Below are 20,584 nucleotides of genomic sequence, written 5' to 3'. Positions count from 1 at the left end.
TTTGTTACGAATTTGATAAAAGTTAAGTTTCTGGTACCAACTACTTTTACAATTTGATTTTTTAAACTCTATAAGCAAATGATATTAATATATACATCTTATTTAGGAACAGTATTTAGTAGGTAAATGGATGACGTATATTTACACTTATTATAAATAAAGAAATGCAAGTTACAATAAGATGGCATTTTTTGTTCCACTCAGCACAGGATAAATGAATGATATTGCCAATTGTGACAAGATGAGATCTCTTAGACATTGTATTTGTGTAAATTATTACAATCATCTGGTAAGGCATAATTTATCAAGAATTGTGAAATATTCATAACCTGTGATACAGTAAATCTCTGTCATAGGTTTTCTAGAGAATTAAGTCAAAATATGGACAAAGAATTAGGTGCAGGAAGACAATGATTGCAGCATACTTCACTGGGGACAAATGGAAGGCAGCCTAATATCTAGCAGTTAGGAAAAGTTTGCGTTCAGTTTCATTCACTAAATTAATACTTACGACACTGCTTTGTGTATGTATGGGTCGGTTACGTGTATGGCATCACAAGATGGAAAATTATTTAGCCAGTAAGATGCTGTTAGTAAGTCTATACAATAATATTTATAATGGTCACAAAAGAAACTACTGTTGAAAAAGGTAGAAAATTATATGTACACTAAGATTAGCCCTTTGTGAAACATTCACAGAAAAACCATATACATTTGTGTTTACAGCTAGAACTATGATTCAGCGTCCACAGGCAAAAATACTGGCCCAGAAAACACAGCAACAATCTCTGAGGCCCAGGTGTCTTTCAAGGTTCCTTTTAAAAAATATTTTCAAGAGTACAGTTTTTGGAGCAAAATAATATCTGCTCTTTGGTGGCCGTAGGAAAAGAGGGAGTCATTTCCTTTTTATTTTGCTGATGTTACTTTCACCCGTATTAAGAGAGTCATCTATATTTTTATTCATTGGCACCACGAGGAAAAAGCTCAGTAATTACCATCTGCCATCTCCTTTGGTGAGTCTGTTCAAAACTTTTGCCCATGTGCAGCTAGCAATGGGGTAGGGAAGAGTTGTTGGACTTCTTATTGATCAGTAAAGTTCTTTATATATTATAGATAAAAGTCTTTTGTTGGATGTATGTTTTGCAAATGTTTTTTTCCCAAGCTTTGCCTTGCCTTTTCATTCTATAACAAAGTCTTTTGAAGAACAGATGTTTTAAATTTTCATAAAATTCAATTTACGACGTTTTTTTCTTTTATAATTCCAGCTTTTAGTGTCCTATTTAAGAAAGCTTTGCCAAACCCAAGGTCACTAAGATTTCCTCTTATGTTTTCTTTGAAAAATTCGATAGTGTAACTTAGATTTATGAGGCAGGTTGAGTTAATTTTTGTACGTGATGTGAGGTAAGTGTAAAGGAGCTTTTTGTTGTTTTGTTTTTGTAGATGCCTATTCAACTGCTCCAGAACCATTCGTTAAAAAGATTTATCCTCTACCTTATTTTGGGGAAAGGTGCCATTTTACCTTGACCTCTTTGTATTTTTTTAAATAATTAATTTTATTTATTTATCTTTGGCTGTGTTGGGTCTTCATTGTTGCGCGGGCTTTCTCTAGCTGTGGCAAGTGGGGACTACTCTTCGTTGCAGCGTGCGGGATTCTCATTGTGGTGGCTTCTCTTGTGGTGGAGCGTGGACTCTAGGCGTGTGGCTTCAGTAGTTGTGGCACGTGGGCTCAGTAGTTGTGGCTTTTGGGCTCTAGAGCACACGCTCAGTAGTTGTGGTGCACAGGCTTAGTTGCTCCGCGGCATGTGGGATCTTCCTGGACCGGGGATTGAACCCGTGTCCCCTGCATCGGTAGGTGGATTCTTAACCACTGTGCCACCAGGGAAGTCCTGACCTCTTTGTTTAAAATCAATTGGCCATTTACATGTTGGTTTATTTATGGACGCTTTACTCTGTTCAGTTAACCTTGATGTATATTTTGTGCCAATACCATCAATACCTGATTACTGTAGTTTTGCACATACAAGTTCTGAAACCAGATATTGAATGTCCTCCAACTTTGTTCTTCTTTTTCAAAGTTGTCTTACTTAGTCTAGGTCCATTGCATTTCCAAATAAATTTTTGAATGAGCTTGCCAATTTGTACAGAAAAATCCTGTTAGAATTTTGATTAGGATTGCATTGACTCTGTAAATCAATTTGGTAAGAACTGACTCCTTAACAATATTGAATCTTCAAATCCAAGAACATGGTATATCTCTCCATTTATTTCTTTAGTTTCTCTCAGCAATGTTTCATAGCTTTCAATGTACAGGTCTTGCATATTTTTTGTCATATTTATCCCTAAATATTTCCTATTTTTGATGCTATTGTAAATGACCTTTAAAAAATTAAGTACATGAAAAATGCTCGACATTGTTAGCCATTGGAAAATGCAAATTAAAACCGTAATTAGATACTGCTATATCCAGCTTTCTTGACCTCACACTATTGACACTGAGCCGGATAATCCTCTGTTGTCAGGGGTTATCCTGAGCGTTGTAGGATGTTTAGCTGCATCCCGGGCCTCTACCCACCTGATGCCGGTAACACTCTTCCTCTACGCAAAATGTAACAAAAATGTCTCTTTCCAAATGTCCCTTGGGAGGTCAGATTGTCCCCAATTGAGACAATTGTTGAGAAGGCAGTGGTCGAGAACCACTGTACCACACAACCACTGGAATGGCTAAAATAAAAAATGCTGACTACACCAAGCGTGTATCCTTGTCAAGGATACGAAGCAATTGGAACCCTCCAGACTGCCAGTGAGAATGTAAAATGGTTACAACAACTTTGGAAAATCATGTGGCAGTTTCTTAAAATGTTAAGCCTAAACCTACCATATGATCCAGACATTCTACTGTTAGGTATTTACACAAGAGAAACAAAAGCATGTGTCCAGAAACAGGTCTGTGAACATTCATAGCAGTTTTATTTATAATAGCCCCAAACTGGGAACAACTCAGATGTCTATCCATGAGTGAATGGTTCAACACAGTGTGGGGTACATCCATACAGAGGAATATTATACAGCACCGAAAAGGAATGGACTGTTGACACAGATAACACATGGATTAATCTCAGAATAATTATACTAGTGAGAGAAGCCAGACCAGAAAAGAATACATTGTCTACAGTTCTATTTATATAACATTCTAGGAAATGAAAACAAATTATAGTGATGGAGCAGGGCAGTGTTTATCTGAGGATAGGTGAGGAGAGAAGAGAGAGATAGATTAGAAAAGGTCAGGAGAGGAAATTTGGGGTGTGTGTGATGAATATGCTAATTATCCTAATTATGGTGATGGTTTCATGGGGATATACCTAGGTCAAAAGTCATCAAATTGTACACCATTTCTCTCTATATATGCACACACACATACACACACACACACACACACACACACACACACAGGGTTTTTGTATGTCAATTATATCTCAATAGAGCTATTTAAAAATTACAACAAAGGGGGCTTCCCCGGTGGCGCAGTGGTTGAGAGTCCACCTGCCGATGCAGGGGACACGGGTTCGTGCCCCGGTCCGGGAAGATCCCACATGCCGCGGAGCGGCTGGGCCCATGAGCCATGGCCGCTGAGCCTGCGCGTCCGGAGCCTGTGCTCCGTAAGGGGAGAGGCCACAACAGTGAGAGGCCCGTGTACCGCAAAAAAAAAAAAAAAAACAATTACAACAAAGAAAAGAAATGGACAGAAAGGTAATAAATAGAGGCTGTATAAAGGTTTGTATTTACAAGGGATACTGATGACACTGACAAAAATCAGTGAACTTCCTGTATATTGTCCAACTTTGGAAAAAAAATTAAAAATAATCTGAGGTCATTCTCCCTAATGCTTTAAGAAACGTGCAAATGCAACCTTTCTCCCCCCAACACTTGCCCTGGTGGCCCACTGTTTTGCCTTTAAACAGGGATGAGTGGTCAATTAAAGATGACACAATTTTAAATTAGAATATTTTGGAAAATATGTATCTCCCTTTTGGATAAGCATTCAGCAATTTTTTTTTTTTTTGTGGTACACGTCCTCTCACTGTTGTGGCCTCTCCCGTTGCGGAGCACAGGCTCCGGACGCGCAGGCTCTGTGGCCATGGCTCACAGGCCCAACCGCTCCGCGGCATGTGGGATCTTCCCGGACCGGGGCACGAACCCGCGTCCCCTGCATCGGCAGGCGGACTCTCAACCACTGCGCCACCAGGGAAGCCCAGCATTCAGCAATTTTTAAGTGACATAAACCATGTCAGTGAAAAATAGGAAATAAAAATTGACATATCTCCACAGGCTAAAGATGCAGTGGATTACAGAACTTTCCTCCAGAAAGGTTTGGCCTTTTGTAAGCATTTGGGATGAAAGGAGAGAACAGATTTTTGCCATTTACTAGTAGTAAATTTTCAAGAACACTTCTGATCACAAAAATTTTATAGATTCAGAATTAAAAACCAATGATTTTCCCTGCTCAAAAATCAGATTACTGTTACTAAGAATAAACCTAGAATTTGGTTTATCACTACGATTCCTCATCTATTCAGTACTTGTATGTGAATCGTAAACGTTTGAGATTGGAAATTCAAAAGAACTTTAGCAGCTAATTGGTAATTGATGTTGAGAATGTATCTCTTCACTGTATTATTGATTATCCCAACCAAGCCCTGTTGATTTTTCATCACATGGTTCAGGTGGTTTTTATTCCATTTAAGCTGCCTTCCTGATTTCTTTCCATCACTTTGGATATCAATTCAGTCAGAAAGCCAGCAGTATGACTTGCAAGGAACTCCACATTTTAATTTTAGAAAGACAAGAAAAGAAAAAGGTCAGGGAGGAAATGTAGGTAAACGGAAATACGGTTTGTACGAAAAGAAAAAAAGGGAGGAGGTAGGGAAACAGAGTTGTATATTCTGTCTGATTTTCTGGTAGATAACATTCAAAGCTGTTATTTAAGAGGCATAATTCCTTTTCAGTACGATACATTGGTATATTTAATGATTTCAGAGTTTTCAAATAACAGTGTGTGATAGCTTAAAATGTTCAGTAATTGTGTACTGCAGCTAATTGGTCTCTGAAGAGAGGAAAAATTTGATGATCCCTTAAGGTTCCTTTTAGCTCTATCAGTCAGCAATATTGTACCCTGTTTGAGCTAACATGCCTTCCTTCATATATCTGCAGTATTAATAACATTCTTTCGTCTCACTTTGCTTTGTTTCCCTACTGCCTGCTCACACCACGATTTTGCATGATGGAAAATTATTAGCAAGTTACCGACATTTCATTTTCTGTATATGTGTACATAATATAAATATACTTAAATTATTTGGAAATGGCCTTTACCCAATTTGACTGGTGAATTAAAATGTAAAATCTATGCTGGGCCGAAAAAATAGGTAAACGTGTAAGAGGCCTCTGTTCGGCATACCCAGGCTGTGCGCATGTTAAAACGTAAGCCATGCCAAAGGCAAGTAGAGATGATTTGCGCTTTACCCTCCTTTAGCACACCGGGCATGTTGCATCTGATCTGCTCGTAGAGAAGAAACGTATGCCTCTTCCACGGGTTAGAAAACCTTTCTTCTCTCCCTGGCTAGCGGATGGAGGCATTGCAGTCCGCATTTCCTCTCCCTCACCCTCTGCCTTAGTTTCCCTGATATTCCCCAAACAGGAGGTGGCAAACAGTCCATCCAGTGTGTGCCATTGGGAATTGATCAGGTAAGTTGATGGGCTGCAGGTGTAGTTTATCCAGGGTCAAGATCCTGTCCCCTGATTTACCTGGTCACCCGGAATAGCTGAGAGAAGTACAGAAGAGCAAACTATACCCTTGTTTTCTGTTTACAGAAGGATATCTTAAAATCGGATCTCATCATCTGCTCGGTGGCTGCCATTCTGTCCTTTGCGGTCAGCGCCAGCACTGTGTTCCTGTCCTTGCGGGTATGTATCCATGTGGCTCTGCACTCTTACCCCCTCCTTATTCTCTGTAATAAACGAAGCCCACTGTGCAGCTCCAGACTATTGACGGGATGGTGGAGCCAGGGGAGGTACAGAAAAGGCCAGTTGAGGGCTTGAAGGGATATATGCAGATGTGTTACGAGTTATGTCCAAGAGGAGCTTTGATCCACATCACAGAGTGCATTCGTACCCTTTCTGTTTCCCCACCTGGGGAGTTGTTTTGTTTGCGCATTTCGTGGAATCCACCGTGAGGACAGTCAGCAGTAGTAAGACGGGCTCCCGACTCACTACTACGAGCAGAGAAGGGAGGACTCACCGTCAGGAGTGAGACGGAGGTCACAGAGCCAAAAAGATTATTGGAACATAATTTTCAGTTGGAGAAACAAAATTAGAGTGCTCCAGATGGGACTTCTGGCTGAAGGTGCTTGCAGACAGTTGCTGTCTCACTTGCCTTTCAATGAGGAAAAGTCTGTTAGCTAAATCTGTTATTCTCCATCCCTTCTTTAAAAAAAAAAAAATAAATAAATAACAAAAAACAAGAAAACGTTTTCTCATGGGCAGAATGTCTCAACCTCTTCTCCACCCCGTCTCGGTGGTTCTCAACACAGAGATCAACTTCCTGTGATATGGGAGAAATTTTCAGAGGCCTGAAGCAGGAACCCGGTTTGGCTGTGTATGCCTTAGGGGGAGCAGAGAGGGAGGACAGTGTTCCGTGTTCTTTGCGGGCACCCCTCCCCGTCCTTCAGGCTGCACACTGACTCTTACCCTCTTCTGTCGCAGCCGTTTCTCAGCATCGTGCTGTTTGCCCTGGCCGGCACTGTGGGGTTTGTAACCCACTACCTGCTCCCACAGCTCCGCAAGCATCACCCGTGGATGTGGATTTCACACCCCGTCCTTAAAAACAAAGAGTATCAGCAACGGGAAGTGAGAGGTTAGTAAAATATCTCTCATGCAAATGTGATGTAAGCGGGTGGCATCCTTTACAGGGAGGGTGGGCACAGCGGTGTGAATGCACTTCATGCCACGGAACTGTACCCTTAAACATGGTGACAACGGTACCTGTTACGTTATGTATGTTTCACCACAATAAAAAAAGGAGAGTGTGTGTACCTTGGAGTGTACATAGTGTTCCCAGAACAAGAAAGTTGAAGTGGAGTGAATTAGAAGTATATTTTCTAAAAATGATTGGTTATTATTATTGAGGAAAAATTAATTTACGTCACTCAGACTGTAACCGAAAGTGGGCTCTGGCTGCTCGCTGCTCAAAAGCCAATAAAGAGGCCAGGCTGGTGGAAAGGAAAGTTTGCTTTATTTTGGATGTGGGGGTGGATGCCCGTCCAAAGGCCAGCTCCCCTGCACTGACAACCAGGGGTCAGGAGCTTCTGTAGATGGAGGGAGGGGGCTACCTGCAGAAACAGCACAGTCAGCTCTGGCTGTCATCTTGAAATTGGTCGTCGGTGGTCTGACCAGCGTCATCTTGATTGTTTCAGGTGCAGTTAGTCTGCAGTTCCGGGGTCGGTTTGTTTCTATTTCTTTGAGGCCAGTTCTCGGAATTGTGGCTGCTTATGTCATGGCATCTTGTAGTTAACTTCTTCCACCTGGTGAGGGTTTCAGTATCTACAAGACAGCTCCCAGGATATGGCTCAGAGTATGATCTTTAGCCCTTGAGGAGGGACTAAAGGTCCTTAACTTTGCTTAATGACTGAACTATTATTACTTAGTCTCGTTTTCCTTTGCTTCTGCATTTTCTCACTTCTCTGGTTAAACTTATTCGTTGGCTAAGTTTTTCCACAGACAGAAGGCAGGCAGAGGACATGGGCTGGGGGAGGAAAGACCGTAGGGTCCTGCTCCATTTCAAGACCTGAAGTTTATGTTGTTCCAGCTTCAGCTGACTGGGGACCAAGAATAGCATCACTTGACTGCCCTTTCACCCTCCACAAAACCAGGGCAGGGGTGTAGCAGAGGCTGACCTTGGAATTTTGCTCGCTGAACCCTTGAATTTTGTTGAACTTGCTTTGTTCACGTAGAACTAGACCCACACACAGACCTGTACTTGATTGACTTAGCAGTTCCCTGGGCTGAGTCAGTCAAGTAGTAGCCTGGTAACCCCGACAGTGTTTGAGCTTCTAAATAAAAAAACTCAGGAATTTCTCTTGCTAGGTCTCCCCAGCCTCTGTGATTGAACAGATGACGGAAGGATTGATTTATCGCCATTTTCAGGCGTATCAGTCACAGTTGATGGCTGTAGTTGATAACTAGCTCATGTTAAACGAGGTGTCATCTCTACCTCCGGGAATGAGGGGATGTGAGTAGCACCACGGTTTGCTGACTCACAGGAATGTACTGGGCTCCGCCAGGTTTGTCATCAGTAACTTCAGTAGACTAGTGTGACCAAAGTAAAAGGGCAGAGGGGAATTAATTGAAAACAAAACAAAACAAAGAAGCAAAAGAGTCACTTATGATGCTGTCAGAAATAGAGAGGGCTTCTTCAAGGAACATGTCTGGGTGGCTACCAGGAGCTGCCTTAATTTGAAACAGCCAAATCAGTAAAGTGGGGTTTTGCTTAGAGGACAGACATGGCCTGATGGACCTGCTGCCAGCATAGGGTTTAGAAGGTGGTGGAGGGCAGCTGAGATTGCTCTACCCTCAGAGGCTTGCTTTTCCCACTTACGACACCAGGTGCTCGCCAAAGATCAAGCTGCATAATATGGTTCTTTTTTTTAAACTTTCCTGTTTTTAATTTTTTTTTTTAAACAGAGGACAGGAGTATTTATTTATTTTTAAATTTATTTATTTATTTTTTGCTGTGTTGGGTCTTTGTTTCTGTGCGAGGGCTTTCTATAGTTGTGGCAAGCGGGGGCCCCCTTCATCGTGGTGCGCGGGCCTCTCACTATGGTGGCCTCTCTTGTTGCGGAGCACAGGCTCCAGACACGCAGGCTCAGTAGTTGTGGCTCATGGGCCCAGTTGCTCTGCGGCATGTGGGATCTTCCCAGACCAGGGCTCGAACCCGTGTCCCTTGCATTGGCAGGCAGATTCTCAACCACTGTGCCACCAGGGAAGCCCCCATAATATGGTTTGTAAATGCTGTGTTCAATGTTGGGTGCCACTTAAATGCAAATTATTATCAGTATTATAAAAACGGAAGGAAGATAGACTCAGAGCGGGCGCAGTTGATGTTAGTCAGTTCATTTTTCAGCCCACTTAAAGGGAAAGGTCCATTCTTGTGGGTCAGTAGAGCAACCTGAAGAAAAGACCAGTTTCTGTAGAACTTCTGCAATGTTGGGGTCACATTTCCCTTTCATTGTCTTAACATTTAGAAAGGCTAAGTTGCAGTGAAGTTAGTGGAGTATTGTTTTGGCATCATTGGTAAGCAGTTGATGGGGATTTGAGGTAAGATGCTGACTCAGGAGACGGCATATCTGTATCTCTAACATCTGTATCTGTGCCTAGATATTTAAGCGCCTTGGGGTGAGGACAGAGAAGTTGTCAAATTAAGAGAAAGGAAAATAAGACACACCAGGCGTGGGCTCTCCTTATGGTGGCAATTCAGAGTGTGGAATTCAACACTGAAAGATAAGAGTGGGCAGTTGGGATTTGTGTGTGTGTGTGAACGCGATTGTTTTTTTTCCCTGAATCTAACAGAACCCAGTCTAACTTAGAATCATTTAGATATTGAAATTCTGAATGACCTTTCAGTACAAGATTCAAGAACAAGAAAGGAGAGTGTGTTTGTATGTTGACTTCCCCTCTTGGAGGAGCAAGTGAGAGGGCAGCTCTGGGCCTCTGTCCTGTAGGGTGGGCGGGAGACGTTCACCCCTGGTACCACGGGCTCCAGCAGAGGCTTGGTGGGTGTTTCTCACTTGCCTACATTAGCTGTTTATAAGCTACCTGAAATCTAGCCAACGGTAATAGATTTGACAAATTAGGCCCGTAATGAAAAACAGATTGCATTTCAAAATTATGTGTGTTGGAAGGAAAATCCAAGTACTTACAACGTGTTAGTATGAACTTGTTGAAGACCCCACATTTTGGTATCACCCACAGCCTAAGTTTCCTTTCCTCCTCTTCCTGCCCACCTTTCTGCCTTTTTAGCTATTTCACTCCTTCTTTCTTCTACTAGCAAGAAAACATGCACAGGAAATTCAAGCCGGTCATACACCTTTAATGTGAACATACGCCAAATCTTCTTTCTCAGATGATCACACAATATTTTGGAAAAGAAGAGCAGAGCAGGGCCGGCAGGTCTGTGGATACCACTGTGATCCCTGGGCCAGAGGCAGACATCGCTACCCATTGGAATTGGTGTATACGATGAGGCATGTGTGCTGTGTCTCTGTCTCAGAGTTCATAGAATCCTATCCCACCACTTTACGTAGGAGGAAACTGACGCCCAGAGACATCAAGGGATGTTAACTAGGGTTCCACTAAGTTGGTGGCCAACGAGCGACCAGAACCCAGGTGACCTCACTCCCTCCAGTAGGATGCTCGTCCTCCTCCCCACGCTGCTCTCAGTGCGGTGGGAAGATCGCGTGCAACTTGCACATGGCCCTCAGACTGCTCTTGCCATCGTTACCCCAAAGAACCACATCACTGCGCTGGGTCCCGTAGAGTTAAACACGCCATAGTCCAGTGCTAACGCTACAAAGCTTTAATCCCTGGTTTGAAACAGACTCACCACCATAAATTCTGAACATTCCTGTGGTTTCTCAAACACACCACATTCTCCCACCACCTTCTCTTTGCTGTTCCCTGTGCCTGGGATGCTTTTCTTAAGTTTCCCTAGACTCAGGCCAGGCAACTCATCTTTCAGGTCTCTGTTCAAAAATCAGTCCCCCCACCGAGGTCCATCCCTGACCACCTAGACCAGAGTAACTTCCCAGCTGCTCCCCTGAGCCTCCTTTTCCAACATGTTCTCTACAGTGACTCTGAGCAATACATCTGCTTGCTCACGCTGGACCCCCAGTGTTTGTACTTAACTTAAATCTCATCAGCCCTACATTTGCGAGAACAGACTTTAAACTTGGGATGTATACTTTCTTTCAGTTTACTTTCCTGTCTGCATACCTCTGATATATAATTTTACTTGATATGTAAAATTACTTGGAGATACAAAATTAATTTTGATATAAAATTCAGACTACGATAAAATGGAACTGTGTTGCAACTCGAAAGACTGTAAATGGAAATATCTTTTTGAGCCAGTTCATTTCTTTACTTTTGAGACTAATTTAAGTAAACCTTATCCCGTCTTAGCCCCAGCAAGGTGTTTCATCAATATTTAAGCTGAAAGAATAAAATTGTAGGAATCATAGTACAGTTCAGCAGTCAAATGAACCATGGTGGTGATGTGGGTGTAACTGAGTTATACTAATGGGTATGCGTGAAGTTGCTTTTTTCATTGTTCTATTCCCCACCAATCTAAGCAAATCGTGCTGAAAATAGCAGAGTAGACACCACTACAAATGGCACCGTATTAGTCAAGGAGGCAACTTTTGAGCCTCGCTGTTTAAGGAGCACTGGGTTTTTAGAAAATAAAGCAAATCTGTTATCCTGAATTACGATGATGATTCTAGAAAAACGACTTCATTTATTGGCGCCTGTTGTAAAAGAATAAGAAGTTGGGTCTGTTTGAAAAATTTTTTTTTCTAAGAACTTTCCAAAGGCATTATGTTATTTCGAAAGGGAATAATGGAGTTGGGTCCCATTTTCACATAGTCCCCCAGGAAGTAATTTCTGTAATATTATCATTCTTGGCTCCTGAGAATTTAAGAAAAGTTAAAATGATCTGATTCGATGGCCATACTCTTACCATAAAAGTGGGTCTTAAAAGAGATTAAGATATAGAATAAGTTCATTATCGGCATTCACTGGTTTACTTATTTATTCACTCAGAAAATGCTTGTGAAGATACTATTCATTGAGAAGATAATTACACAAAGGAACTTATTTACAAGATAGAAACAGACTCACAGACTTAGAAACAAACTTAGGGTTACCAAAGGGGAAAGGTGTAGGGGGGAGGGATAAATTAGGAGTTTGGGATTAACATATACACACTACTGCATATAAAATAGGTAACCAACAAGGATCTACTATGTAGCACAGGGAACTCTACTCAGTATTCTGTAATAACGTACATGGGAAAAGAATCTGAAAAAGAATAGATATATGTATATGTATAACCGAATCACTTTACTGTACACTTGAAACTAACACAGCATTGTAAATCAACTATACTCCAATGTAAAGTAAAAATATAAAAAAAGAAAGAAAATAATTATTGAGTTCCTACATGATGCCAAACCAGTGATCCAGTGAGATAGGTTGACTAAGATGTGGTTTCTGTCACCAAAGAGTTTCTGACCTAGTGAACGAAGCTAGGGCTGTGCTCGAAAAGAAGACCCATGATTGCTACACACAGAGTGATGAAGGGTCAGCACTGCGTTCAGCCATGCAGCAAATACAAAGAAGTAGAAGGCCCAGTGAAGAGGTTACAGTTAACTTCATGTTCATTGGTCAAGCTTTTCCAAATGGTTTGGTTGTGTGCATAAAATGGAAGTAAATGAGATTTTATAACTAAATGTTGAATTAGTGTCTGCTGCAGAGTAGCTGTTTAATAATATTGATTGAATGAATGAATGAATGATTAGTGCCTTGTAAATTTCCTGAAGAAAGCGTTCCCTGTAGACAGGAAAAGCCTGGAGGTAAAGGCTTATTTGAAGGACTCCAGTCTATGTGTGTGATAAGATACACAGAGTCTCATCCCTCTGCAAAAAATGGTTGCTGAAAAAGCTTAAGCTATAATTTTTGGATACATTAGAATAAGTGGATAAAAGATGATAGAAATTACTGAACATATCAACTGAAAAATCTCATTTCAACTGTAATTTAACCATATTCACTATTATAAAACTAATTCACAAATGAGTCCTGAATTTGTCATTCTTAAATGAAATTTACTTTGCATTTTAGCAAATCCTGCCTGTTGATTTGCAGATAGACTGGTTTCTGCATGGGAAAGACATGGTTCTGACAGATATTGCTTTTTTCAAAGTAATACATAGCGTTAAGAACCAAAGAGAACAAGTTGTAATGAAAAGCAGCAGACCCTGGTCAACTTTTTCCCGTCTGATTCCCCCTCTCCAGGAAAAATTACTTTCTACTTTAGGTATTTCTTCTGGCATTTACCATAATTCTTCTAAATAATGTGCCTATTCGTCTATTTCTTGATATTTCAAATTTTCCTGTCTGCTGGCTTCCTGTTATGAGTAATAAAGATTCATGTTGCTTACCTTCCCTCATACATTACATTTTCCCCTTCTCCTCCCTCCCAATATAACTTTTGTTGAACACATACTCAGTTTTTTCCTATTCATGTGTGTGTATGTCCTATAGAAAGAATGTCGTACAGAAAGTCTAACTGCTGTTCACGTCTAGTCCAGTAGTGTGCCGTGACTGCATTTCCTTTCTTGTTCAGATTTCTGTTTTTGTATCTGCTAGCCTTTCCAATCACTATGTAAAATACCTCTCAGTTCAATTTTCCACCCAGGCAGACTTGTCAGATACTGTATCTTGTTCCATCCCTTCCCCAACTCCCTCTGGAACCTGCTCCAATTGTTCTTTGTTTAGTCCCTCTTCTTGAATGAAGCATGTCCTCCAGTAACTCCAGGGAAAGGGTGAGTGGGAAGGAAACGTTTTGAGACTTCATGTGTCTCAAAGTGTTTTCGTTCTACTTCGCACTTAATGGAGAGTTTGCAGTGTGTAGCTTGTCGGGGTGTCAACAGTTCTTTCAGAATTCTAAACTAACGTCCCATTGTTCTCTAGCTCCCACTGCTGCTGGTGAAAAGTCTGATGTCTCCACAGCTCCTGGTCCTTTACATGGGACCAGATGTTCCCCTGCAGGAAGCTTTTGGAAAGTTCAGGAGGGAATTCAAGTGTCATGGCCCAGAGAACAGGCTCTGGAACAAAGCAGGGCTAGCTTTGTTTCCAAAGAGACACAGGGCTAGCGTCTCTGTCCCACGCTAGTTGTGCTTAACTATTGTGATTCATCTATAACTGGGGGTTCCTACCACACAGATTTGTTGCGGAATGAAATTAATCAAGATAATACATGTAGAGCATTTGGCAGAGTCCTGGGCAGGCAGAGTATACTCCGTAAGCACATCCTGTTCCTTCTCTTCCCCGGGATTCTGAAGTTCAATCACTTTGCACCTCCCTTTGTGTCTTGTTTCACCCATTGTGCTAGGCAGTAGGTGGCCCTTTATACTCTGGATGGACGTGTTTTGAAACTTTTGTTGGCGGGTGATAGGACTCCCTGAATGACTTAGTTCACAGAATTTCCATGGAGATGAACCCCAACCTGATGATACGTGTAAAAATCCTTTGAAATGTATATAGCACTAGGGAAAAGAATGCAGCATAACAGGCATTGTCTGAATTTAGAAGCTAATGGCTGTGCCGGGGTCTTTGGGAAGGTCTCATTTGTGTGTGTGATGCCATAGTTCTGGGGAGAAGGATGTATTCCTTACTCCTTTTGTCTCCCCACATAAAAAGATGCCAGCATCAGGACATAGTTAGAGACCTAGAAAACCCTCCAACGCCTCTTTATTTCGATGTGACTCAAACCGTTTGAAGCATGAACTGAACCAGTGCTAGCTGAGTAACAGTCTCATTCGCTACGATGCTTCTATAGGAGAGAGTGTTCCAAATGCCGAAGAAGTGGCTTAGAGCTGATGTGTCAGAAAATAGCCTGCCAGTTGGCAGGCTGCCTTATTTATTTGCACTGTTATTATTTTCATGCGCCTTCTCGTCCTCTCCTTTTCTTTCCCTGCCTGCCAGCCTCTGCCCTCCTCCTCCACTGGGGAACTTATCTTTCTGTGTCACAGTCTCCACAAGCCTGGAGGGGGCTGCAGGGGACCGGCAGTGAAACCAGGCTTACATGGCGGCGGGAAAACAGAGAAGTAGAATCCAGCGTCCTCTGCTTGAAGGGGAGCGGGGCCAAGAGAGGCCTAGAGAAGCACAGGCCAACCTGGGGCAGCATTAAGGGGGAAAGGGTTTGGGGACAGGGCTCAGAGGTCAGGGGCCAACCTCACACTGCAGCTCTCTCTCCAGCAAGCCACGGGGTTTTTACCAGCTGCCCACTGGGGTTCTCCTAGACTGCTGATAAATCTAAAACAATGCAGAAATAAAATAATTGCAGAAGGAGAAAAAAACTAACACTGAAAATCAGGAAGTCTTCATACGCAAGACACGACGTATGCAGGACGGCACCCCAGCAGCTTTGGGCTCAGTGGGCCCAGCACGCATGGGAAGGGCTGAACGAAGGAGGCCGTTTGGAGGAACAATGCCGGTTCCCAGGTGCAGTAGGTGAGGCGCCTGTGATGAGGCCTGACTCAGTCTCCCTGACCTGCATCTGTTGGGATCTTATCTGAAATAGCTTAACCCTCATGGTACTTTATGATAGGATCATACACATAGATGCCAGTGGAGAAATGGAAATGGTGTTTTTAAGTAATCTTGTCATGTAAATAACATACAAATCACACTTTACTTGGGGGAGGAATTCTGATTTTGTAAATTTGCCATTCCTCAAGCCCCTGCTCTGTACTAGGCTCCGTGCTGGGTGTTGAGGATACAAAAATGAGTGAGAGGAGAATCCTTGCTCTTGGCAAGATGGTTGTTCTCACAAGAAGTGTCTTCCTTCATGTGCCCATGGTGAGAACATCTGAAAGTTTCTCTTAACCCTTTTCTTGTGAACATTTTGACCTAACCATCTTCATGTGAAAAATTGATAAATGACTTCACTAGTATTTTTAGTTTTAAAAACTATGGTTTGATATTAGTAGAGGACCTTTCTACCAAGAAGAGAGAGTACATTATTGCCTGAGTCGCCTAAGAATTTCTCCATCCCTTTGAGGAGATGTGAAGAATACATTTTTACCCTCCACTGAATTAATGAAAACAATCAGTGAGATATGAGGTATCACCTCACACCAGTCAGAATGGCCATCCTCAAAAAATCTACCAACAATAAATGCTGGAGAGGGTGTGGAGAAAAGGGAACCCTCTTGCACTGTTGGTGGGAATGTAAATTGGTATAGCCACCATGGAAAACAAAATGGAGGTTCCTTAAAAAACTAAAAATAGAACTGCCATATGACCCAGCAATCCCACTACTGGGCATGTATCCTGAGAAAACCGTAATTCAAAAAGAGTCATGTACCACAGTGTTCACTGCAGTTCTATTTACAATAGCCAGGACGTGGAAGCAACCTAAGTGTCCATCAACAGATGAATGGATAAAGAAGATGTGGCACATATATACAATGGAATATTACTCAGCCATAAAAAGAAATGAAATGAAGTTATTTGTAGTGAGGTGGATGGACATAGAGTCTGTCATACAGAGTGAAGTAAGTCAGAAAGAGAAAAACAAATACCGTATGCTAACACATACATGTGGAATCTAAAAAAAAAAAAATTGTTCTGAAGAACCTAGGGGCAGGGCAGGAATAAAGATGCAGATGTAGAGAACGGACTTGAGGACACAGGGAGGGGGAAGGGTAAGCTGTGACAAAGTGAGAGAGTGGTGTGGACATATACACACTACCAAATGTAAAATAGATAGCTAGTGGGAAGCAGCTGCATAGCACAGGGAGATCAGCTCAGTGTTTTGTGACCACTAGGGGGGTGGAATAGGGAGGGTGGGAGGGAGGGAGATGCAAGAGGGAGGAGATATGGGGATATATGTATATGTATAGCTGATTCACTTTGTTATAAACCAGAAACTAACACAACATTGTAAAGAAATTATACTCCAATAAAGATGTTAAAAAAAATCAGTGGGATAGTTTTGGGGAAATGAGCTAAACATTTTAAAAACTTGACTTAGACTTTGTATCACATGAAAATCCAGATGGATTAAAGATGTAAATTGTTTTAAAGGAAGAAGAAGAAAGAAAGAACCAGAATAGCACTGCAAGAAAATATAGGTCAAGTTATGTAATCTCGGTTAGGGGAAGAGAAAAAGAATTTTTCAAGCATGATCCCAAAGTCAAAAACCACTAAAGAAACAACTAAAAAATTTTATTCCTTGAAAAATACAAACTTTAATATTCTGATTCCTGAATGTTCCCACCTTGTCTTTCTCTGAGAGGTTTACCATAATGTTGAACCTGATAATAGTTATTAAGTCATTCAGAAGTATTTATGGAACCTATCACATGCCAGGGACCATGCAGTATGCTGGGGAAGCACTGGGGAGCAAGGCCAGCATGACCTCACCCCCGGGGCAAACCAACTGAGAAAGTGAGAGCACTTTGGCTAGAGGAGATCCCGAACTCCTACAAGGCAGGCAGTACCCCACCATGGAAGCCCCAGCTTCTCAAACTTCCTTGTATTAGGTGTCTGCTTTAGTTAATTATGTTAATGATCAGCCAGTGGTCAGTGATGTCACCTGAATCTACTGAGTGGCTTCTGTAGACAGAGTACAGTGCTAAATACTGAATATAATGGGGAAAGACAACCCTGGACCCCTGGCTTTAGTAGAGAAATGAAAATTCATCACACAGATTAATATATTCATAAAGTGTTTGAAGTCCAATGAAGGAAAAGTATAGGGGGCTAAGAGAGAGTTATAAAGAGATCCTTATTTAGATTTGAGGGAAAAAGAAAGGCTTCTTTGAGGAAGTGACAACTAATTGAGGCCTGAAAGATAAAGAGGGGGTTAGCCTTCAAAGTGGGAGAGAAGAAGCCACAGGCTCACCCTGAATTGGCTTTTTTGGGAATGGGAAGGTCGTGAGGACCTTGGGTTTATCTTAAGCAGAATTATCGGCTTTGAGTGGTGGGGTGGTGTGATTTGCTTTACATTTAAGAATGATGACTCAATTCACGCTACTGGTTTGGGAAGTGAAGTCTGTTTTTTAAGAAAATGAACCATGACATGTGTACATGTTTGTGCTAAGGACTTTGCAACCTGAGATTTTGCCCAGGAAGAAAGATGAGAGTGAGAAATGCTCATAGGAAAAGCAGTTGCCTATAATAAGAGGGCACAATCACCTTGGACGTGGTAATTCCGTTTTGCAGGGTCTCTTTGCCTTAGCTGCCTCAGGGTGACTGGGCCAGCTGAACCGAGATGAGCCCCTATTGAAATGCTTATAAACAGTCTGGCCCCTGCGAAGCAGGAAGCCTCATGTCTTCGAAGCTTAAGTCAGTCGTATTTCAAGATTTGAATTGGAGCAAATTATCTTCCTAAAGATAGAAGCATCCCGAGGATTTTTGATTAACTTTTAATTATTGAGAGGGTCTTGTTTTAGCAACGTAAGCATCTAAATAAAACACAACCTGAAAAGCCTTTGAGAAAATTTAAAGCATTCAGTAGTGATAAATCATATGTAAACTTGTAAACGGCAGGGTTGGTTTGCATTCTTTTTCTCAAGGGCCTAATATTCCAGGGACAAGAGAAATAATAATGCTAAAGAAATGTCTTTTTATGGTCTATTTGCATATACGGGACATTACAGAAAGGCAGTTGTAAACTATCGTTGCAAAGATTTTCTTTTTAAATTGACTTTGTATGAATACTGTGACAATTTGGAGACTTAAGAAACGTATTTATCATGTTACTGCCTTTGTAAGCTTTTTGTTTTATTAGCTTTCCATGGCCACCCCCATAGGGAAAGATTAAGTTTAGTCTTTTAGAATTCAGGATTCTGGATTGCACTTCCGTTTTAGCTTCCTGCTACATTATTATTCAAATATAAACATCCAGTACATTTACCATTACACGTTTTCTACAGTCTAGAGATTGTAGCATTTCTTTAGAATAAATGACTGAACTTAGTAGAAGGATTCTAGAGATATATAAGCATGAACATGAAATTGATTTTCTTTCAATGTGCAAGAGTAGCAGAACTTGAAGTCGGGAGTGTGGAGTTGGTGACCTCCGGGATTTTCTCTCTACTGTGTCCTTCCTAAATATTGATTTTTAACTCCCTTTCCACATCCTTTTCCATTCCCCCTTTGGCTAGATGTTGTACTGAACACCAGCCAGGGAAACTGTGCCTTGGGGTGAATCTTTACCTAAAATGTTTTCCCCTTAACATACAGTATGTATACTGGTGCTTGCTGGTGTATGCAGACAGTGTAAAATGTATTCACAGTCCCTGCATCTAGAGATTCAGAATTAATCAGTGGGAAGCATGTGGAGCTTCTGTGTCACATTGAGATGTCAGCTGTTGTCACTTTCATTTCCCTGGCAGCACCTCAGGTAGTAAGCTAGAGCTGAATTATGCAGTGCAACCAGTCTTTTTTTTGTGTGTGTATCACTCTAGGGTTGCTATTAAGTAGTAAAGGTTTTTGCGACTTACGAAAGAATTGATTTCTAGTTGTCCTGAAGTCCTTTTTGTCCTTCCACACTCCGACAGAGAGCTCCTTTGTAGCTATCATGTTGTTTGCTTCTAACTAGAGAACCGGTTATTAAAGATCTAGGGCCTTACCTGTCCATACGTGTTATTTCAGCCATACTGAACACAAGTCCTACAAACTCGCTGTTCCAAAGGCTGGCAGCAGACTACTGCTTACAATCCAAGACTAAACATCTTATTGACACGCCTTACAGTTGTGTCTATGACACAGTGTCACACATGCACACAGAGGGTTGACATCTCACTGAATAAGTACTTTCGCTCTCCAGGATTTGGAAAGACATGGATGTTGAATGCAGAGCTTATTAGTGATTTCTGTGTTATTTGATGTTCATTGCTTTGTGTGTTTCTGGAATGGATAAACTGAAATGCTATGGCAAACCCATATTTGTTATCGCTGTCTGCAGTAAATCCTTGTGCACTGCAGTGGGATCGTCTGCCTGCACTCCATCAGCGTTATCCCCACTTACTGGAAAGTATCATCTGCTGAAATTAAATGTGACAAGCATTTGAAAGTCTGGATTGCACTCCCCCACCCAGATGGCGCCCAGGTCATCCTTCGGTGATGAGCCACTGAAATGTTTCTTTTAATTCAGATGTTTTCCTAATAGTCCTGCAGGATGAGGTTAGCTTATATTTCTCTTAATTTACATATTTTTGCAGGAATCTAGCTAAGGTTGTCACGTTTCTCTGAATTGGTGACGAATGTTGATAGAACTCTATGAAAGTATTTTTTTTTTTTTTTTTGCGGTACGCGGGCCTCTCACTGTTGTGGCCTCTCCCGTTGCGGAGCACAGGCTCCGGACGCGCAGGCTCAGCAGCCATGGCTCACGGGCCCAGCCGCTCTGCGGCATGTGGGATCCTCCCAGACCGGGGCACGAACCCGCGTCCCTTGCATCGGCAGGCGGACCCTCAACCACTGCGCCACCAGGGAAGCCCATGAAAGTATTTTTATAAGCAGGCTGAATTGCATTTGATTTGATGGCCTCAGTCTGACACTGTTGATATCTTATAAATTGAGAAGTCAGAAAAAATAATTTTGTATAGAAGGAAACCGAGCTCTGACTGACTGTACTTTATGAGAGATTAAAATAGGAAATGTTGTTTAATATGTTATAGTTAAAAAGCTTTTTGTTTTGTAATCAAAAAAGTAATTCCAAGAGGCTGCTTTTCTTAAAGTC

General features: G+C 41.7%; 1 protein-coding gene across 7 annotated transcripts in view; it reads left to right on the top strand.

Annotated features, from left to right (window-relative positions):
- PCNX2 (pecanex 2) overlaps nucleotides 1-20,584 on the top strand; it is a 274,063-nt gene that overhangs the window by 117,524 nt on the left and 135,955 nt on the right. For all 7 annotated transcript variants that reach the window (XR_007471226.1, XM_033408945.2, XM_049696787.1 and 4 more), the window contains 2 exons: nucleotides 5,869-5,961; nucleotides 6,760-6,910. Coding sequence is in view for 6 of the 7 variants with exons in the window: in XM_033408945.2 (XP_033264836.1) it covers nucleotides 5,869-5,961; nucleotides 6,760-6,910 (244 nt within the window). In the remaining variant the exon portion in view is untranslated. The remainder of the gene's footprint in view (nucleotides 1-5,868; nucleotides 5,962-6,759; nucleotides 6,911-20,584) is intronic.

The sequence above is a fragment of the Orcinus orca genome, chromosome 14, assembly GCF_937001465.1.
Source record: "Orcinus orca chromosome 14, mOrcOrc1.1, whole genome shotgun sequence".
NCBI lineage: Eukaryota > Metazoa > Chordata > Mammalia > Artiodactyla > Delphinidae > Orcinus > Orcinus orca.
The sequence above is the reverse complement of the archived record's forward strand: the minus strand, read 5'-3'. Positions and strand labels throughout refer to the sequence as shown.